The sequence below is a fragment of the Callospermophilus lateralis genome, chromosome 4 (assembly GCF_048772815.1).
Source record: "Callospermophilus lateralis isolate mCalLat2 chromosome 4, mCalLat2.hap1, whole genome shotgun sequence".
NCBI lineage: Eukaryota > Metazoa > Chordata > Mammalia > Rodentia > Sciuridae > Callospermophilus > Callospermophilus lateralis.
In genome coordinates, this window is record NC_135308.1 from 49,004,605 (window position 1) to 49,010,621 (window position 6,017).

Genomic DNA, 6,017 nt, shown 5'->3' on the forward strand with positions numbered 1-6,017 from the left:
TATACCCCATTATTTTCCTCATTAAATGTCTCTGACTTTAAGCAGTTCAATTTTCATTGTAAGAATAATTTCCCTATTGCCAGTTAGTCAGAACAGGCACTATTACCGTTCATAATTATTTTTAAGCTATTGAGATTTTTACATCCAGATGCCAGAGCTAATTGAAGGCATTTTCTCTATCTGTCCACACTATCTGAAACAGTTTAAAGCTTCTCCGAAAATTTGGTAACATTTGTTTTTGGCATCTTCTGCAGCATATTGGCCAGTATGATTCATTCTTTCTTTGAGCACAATTAGCTGTGAAAACAGATCTTAGACTCCCCCCACCCCTCCCCAAAGGATTATTGAAGGTCGGAAATGCAGGTGATTATCATAGTTTGCCTTTGATACAGACATCCTGCTCTCCTGCAGGCCCTTTGAACTAACTTTGATATGCAATAATTAAGAGGGATTCAACCCCTGGAGGAGAAGCCGCTGCAGCCCTGCCTCTTGTCTCCTTCTATTGAGTCCTTGTTTTGAACTATTGATCAAACAGATTTGAAAGGATTTGTTGAAGCCTGTGTGGGGTAAAAAGGAAGGAAGCGAGGAGAGGGAGGAGAAGGATGAGGGGGCACATCTGGCTATAAATAGTTGCAGAAAGAACCTGTTGATCAGACCTGCTCCTTCAATTTCATACACCTTCTGTAGGTAGATTTGCTTCTCTTTCAGAACACGGTTACAGGCGACGTGTAGTTTCCAGCTTGGCAGAAGCTCTGCTGTGGGTTTGGAGCATCCCAATTTGGGGGGACACGCAAAGTGCCGTGAACATTAAGGAGACCCCGGGAAACTGAAGGATGGTGCTGGTGGCCTTGCTGGGACTCAGCTGGTTCTGCTCACCCCTGGGAGCTCTGGTTCTGGATTTCAACAACATCAAGACCTCTTCGGACGTGCAAGGGGCTCGGAAGGTGAGCACACCTAGGGTGAAAGCGCTGGCACTTGGAGGTGGGTGATGGGTGTTGCATTCAGGTTTAAATAAGTTGTTCAAATTAATGTGTGAAATAGCTTATCTCAAATAAAATAAATAAATAAATAGCTTATCTTAATAAATAGCTTATCTTAATGTGTGAAATAGCTTATCTCATTCAAAAATTAATGTGTGAAATAGCTTATCTGAATTGATTGTGGAATTGGGAAGGTTCCCAGGGAGAATCCAATTGCCTCAGCATTAACTTACTAAAAGAGCCAAGTGGTTTTTCAGGACATTTAGCTCAGGGAATAAACTAACATTTAAAAAGCTCTACCGTGTGCCAGGCTTTTATACACAATATCTCACTTAATCATCCCCACAACTTGAGATAGATTCACATTTACAAATCACAGATGAAGAAATAAGACTCAGAAATGTTGAGTAATTTAACCAAGACCACATTGCCAGTAAACATGGGGAGGGGTATAATTTAAATGCAGTAACATGATGCATTGTTATTGTCACCATCTCGCTTCACAGAATTGTTTTGGGGATACATAAATATATATGTGTATGTATATGTGTACATATACAATATTATATATTAGATATTATGTTTAGGATATACCTGCATATAATATATACTACACTAGATATACTGTATATACATATACTACATATACACATTATGACATATATAGTATATAGTACTATACTATATGTATATTGTTTATGAAAGAGCATCAAATGTGGATGAAAAAAACTGATCTATGGTATCTTTTTCTCTGTGCAAACGAATGAGGCATCACTAAAAATCAAAGAACTGTTAAATTGGGTAAGGATCATTGAGGCAATAACTGATTCACTAGAGTAAAAAATCAAATAAGAATGCTACAAATGCCAACTTTATATTTAACTGAACTGTAGCACAGCCTCTAAAGTTGAGATATAAATTAGACACTTCATAGCCATCTATAAGACACACATAGGAAAACATTTTCTTCCCTTTTCACAAAGAGAATGAGGAAATTAAAGTTTTGGAAAGTATGACAATTTTTCAAACATAAACAACCTTTGTAGTGCCAAGGTCTCTTTGCAGGTGATTTGATCTCCCCTTTGTGGGAGAAAACCAACTACACTGAAAAATTAAAATTCTGCCTAAGTTTTTTAAAAAAGTTTTCTTTTAGTTGTAGATGGACAAATCCTTTCATTTTATTTATTTATTTTAATGTGGTGCTGAGGATTAAACCCAATGCCTCACACATGCGAGGCAAGTACTCTACCACTGAGTCACAACCCCAGCCCCTGCCTTTGTCACAGCATTCAAAGTGCTACTATGATTTGGCCTCCTCCATCTCCTTAAATAAAGCCATCTTACTTCTTGTTTGATTACCTAGCCTTGTGACAAGTTTTCCTTCACAGGGTTCACAGTGCATGTCTGACAAGGACTGCAACACTAGAAAATTCTGCCTCAAGCCCCGTGATGAGAAGCCATTCTGTGCTACATGCCGAGGGTTGCGGAGGAGGTGCCAGCGAAATGCCATGTGCTGCCCAGGAACACTCTGCATGAATGGTGAGCAATCAAAAACCCAGCAGGACTGCCTTGCTACAGTCAAGTGATTTATAAACTGAAGACAGCATTGGAATCTCATAGACTAGAAGATTCCAAGAAAGGTACTCTAAGGGCTTCCTAGAGTCATGCTTGAAATATATTTATACAGTTGTCTCTTCTTGATGAAACAAAATAGTTCACTTTCTGGCAAACTCTAGCCAGTGCTTTGGAATGATGATTTTAAAGGAAACCTTCAAGTTAGAATCACTCAAATTTTTCTATTTTTCATTTGGATTCTATTAATTGTTTAATTATCTTCTTTGACATATGTAAATATTTAGTTCACGTCTCAGATATCTAGAAAGTTATGCATAACTGGAAGACAGAAGTGATGCCAAATTGTATAACAGCATAACTAGCATGTCTGTTGTTCTGTTGAAGTTATTAACTCTAGTGCCACCTGCTTGTCCCTCAGATGTCTGCACTACAATGGAAGATGCAGCCCCAATACTGGAAAGACAGACTGATGACCAAGATGGCACAGACACAAAAGGAACAACTGAGCATCCAATGGAGGAAAACAAACCCAAGAGGAAGTCAAATATTAAGAAACCACAAGGCAGTAAGGGTAAGAGAGCATCATGAAGGCATTTTTGTTTTAAGAAAAATATCTTCTCCTTCCAGTCTCATAAGAAAAGGCTGAAACTGACTATTCTTCTCTGCCTTGGAAACAGGGAATGTGTCTTGTTTGTAATCTCTTTCTATAAGAAGTTGCAGAGAGCATGCAAGGAGTAGTATAAGGTAGTCAATAGGCCAAGAGGACAGGAGAATGGCTGTTAACAATAGACTAGTTAGCAAGAAAACCTTTTATTGAGTTCAGTTTGACACACATACACCTTTTTTTTTTTTTTTGTCCCAGGGATTAAACTCAGGGGTACTTTACCCACTGAGCCACATGTCCAGCCCTTCTTATTTTTTATTTTGAGACAAGGTCTCACTAAGTTCCTTAGAGATTTGTTAAATTGCTGAGGGTGGCCTCTAACTTGGAATCCTTCTGCCTCAAACTCCCAAACTGCTGGGATTACATGCATGCACCACCATGTCTGGCAAACATACAGCTTTCTTCTGCCTATATGGTAATTTAACAAGTGGTAGTTTCCCTTTCTAGATCCTGATGATATAAAATAGAAATGAAAGTAGATGCATTTACTTTTCAGCCTTGTACAAAGTTGTTTTTTGTTTTTTTTTTAAACAAAGTTGTAGTCTAAAATTCCTAACATAGCCAGAATGTTTGAAAGTGGTAAACTGGCCATTCTTATTTGTATCTTCAAATTAAGTAGGCCCCTTCATAAGTAATGAAGGGTCTCTCCATACACTATAAATCCCATTTAATAAAACATTGCCAAATGATATTTCATTTCTCAAGACTAGAAATCCCGTTTTCCATTGATGAATGTTTTAACTTTATAATAAATGCTCAGATGGGCTGAGATTTCCACTTCATTGTTGCTTTTAGTGTGAAAATCTAACTCTATATGTCCTGAAGACTATTCTTATTTTTACTTTGTGGCCTTCAGTTCTAGATCTCTAATCTTATCCCAATAGCAATTTGCCTACATCCAGCTTTCCCCCACTTACCACTAAAGTTCATATCAATCTTGTTACAGGACAAGAGGGAGAAAGCTGTCTGAGAACCTTTGACTGTGGCTCTGGACTTTGCTGTGCTCGTCATTTTTGGACTAAAATTTGTAAACCAGTCCTATTAGAGGGACAAGTCTGCTCTAGAAGAGGACATAAGGATACTGCTCAAGCTCCAGAAATCTTCCAGCGTTGTGACTGTGGTCCTGGACTATTATGTCGAAGCCAAGTGACTGGCAATCGACAACATGCACGGTTAAGAATATGCCAAAAAATATAAAAAGCTGTAAACACTTCAACATGAAGAATTTTCATTGTCCTCAAGCAGATTCACAGACATTAATTTTAAAGTGCTTCCATATAAATCTCTCTTAAAATCAAATCTTTCAGCAACAGAAGTAGACTGAAACTAGAGAACTATAAGATGATACATTGTGATGAATGGAAGCCATCTTTGGCTTTTCATCTGATGTGATTCTGTAAGTTAAAAAAAAAAAAAAAAACGGGCTAGGATTGTGGCTCTGCGGTACAGCGCTTCTCTCGCATGGGTGGGACCCAGATTCGATTCTCAGCACCACATAAAAGTAAAGGCATTGTGTTGTGTCCATCTTCATGTAAAAAATAGATATTAAAAATTTTTTTTTTAAAAAAGAATTCTGATCTAGTGACTCAATTAGTTCAAATAAATTTTTTTTAGAAAAGGAAATAGTATACCTTAAGGTACACAGAATGATGGTTTGATATACACTATATACATAGATGATTGATTACCATAGTCAAGCCAATTAACATGTATATCCTCTGCTGGGTGCAGTGGTGCACACCTATAATCCCAGGGGCTCAGGAGGCTGAGGCCCGAGGATCGTGAGTTCAAAGCCAGCCTCAGCAAAAAGTGAGGCACTAAGCAACTCAGTAAGACCATGTCTCTAAATAAAATACAAAATAGGACTGGGGATGTGGTTCAATGGTCAAGTGCCCCTGAGTTCAATCCCTGGTACCCACTCTCCCCACAAAAAAACCACATTCCCATAAATTTTTATGTAATTCCTAGTGCAGGGCTGGTATCTAACAGTATTTTAGGGGAAAAATTAGTGATGGTACCTGACATTAAACAAATTGTCATATCTTACTAGGGAAAATTATCAGAGCAAATACAGCAATTTTCTTTAAAAACTCTATTGTTTATTTCCCTTTATTTGTTGAAAGGGAAATTATATTTCACCACAAAATAATTTATGACAAAAAATAAGACTCAAAGGTAATAATATCTTCTGTTTGGATAGTCCTTTGCAAGTTACAAAGCATTTTCACATATTCTGTTTTCAATAACTTTCCTAACCATTTGATAACTTTTCCCATTTTATATTTATCTAATGTTTATATTTGAGAGCTAGAGCTTTCAAGAAATGTTTTTACTTATACATTTTGACTACTTAAAAGTTACTTCAGAGGAAAACTAGGAATGAAATTTTTGTTTCTTTAAGATTAAGAGACTATCTTATGTGCATAATAGAAGAGGACTTGCTTTAGGAAGCTCTAATGGATTCCAGTCAGGTGCTACAGAATTCACTTAAGAGATAAATCATATACCTATTCTTCTATTTAAGCCATAAATGTGTATTACAAAAGAGAAAATCAAATTTATGAAGACCTCTAGTTTCTAAAAAAAAATCTTCCTCAATATATATTTCCTTAGTAAGATATTTGTAATCCAGAAATAGGAGGAAAAGTAGTAATTTGGTTTATTACATAGGACAGAAAATAAAGAAAATGAAATTCCTATTCAAGACTTGCTATCATCTCATCTCTACCCATACTAAAGTGTGACCGTGAACATAATATGAAATTTAAACTATACACATTTGCTAAGAAATAAGAACA

At 36.7% G+C, this 6,017-nt stretch overlaps 1 protein-coding gene across 1 annotated transcript; it reads left to right on the top strand.

Moving 5' to 3' along the window:
• The first annotated feature begins 833 nt into the window (after positions 1-833).
• Positions 834-4,416, top strand: Dkk4 (dickkopf Wnt signaling pathway inhibitor 4). Its single transcript, XM_076852469.1, has 4 exons — positions 834-944; positions 2,369-2,519; positions 2,974-3,126; positions 4,166-4,416. Exons 1-4 carry the CDS (start codon positions 834-836, stop codon positions 4,414-4,416), a joined length of 666 nt encoding a protein of 221 aa, XP_076708584.1.
• The last annotated feature ends 1,601 nt before the right edge of the window (positions 4,417-6,017 follow it).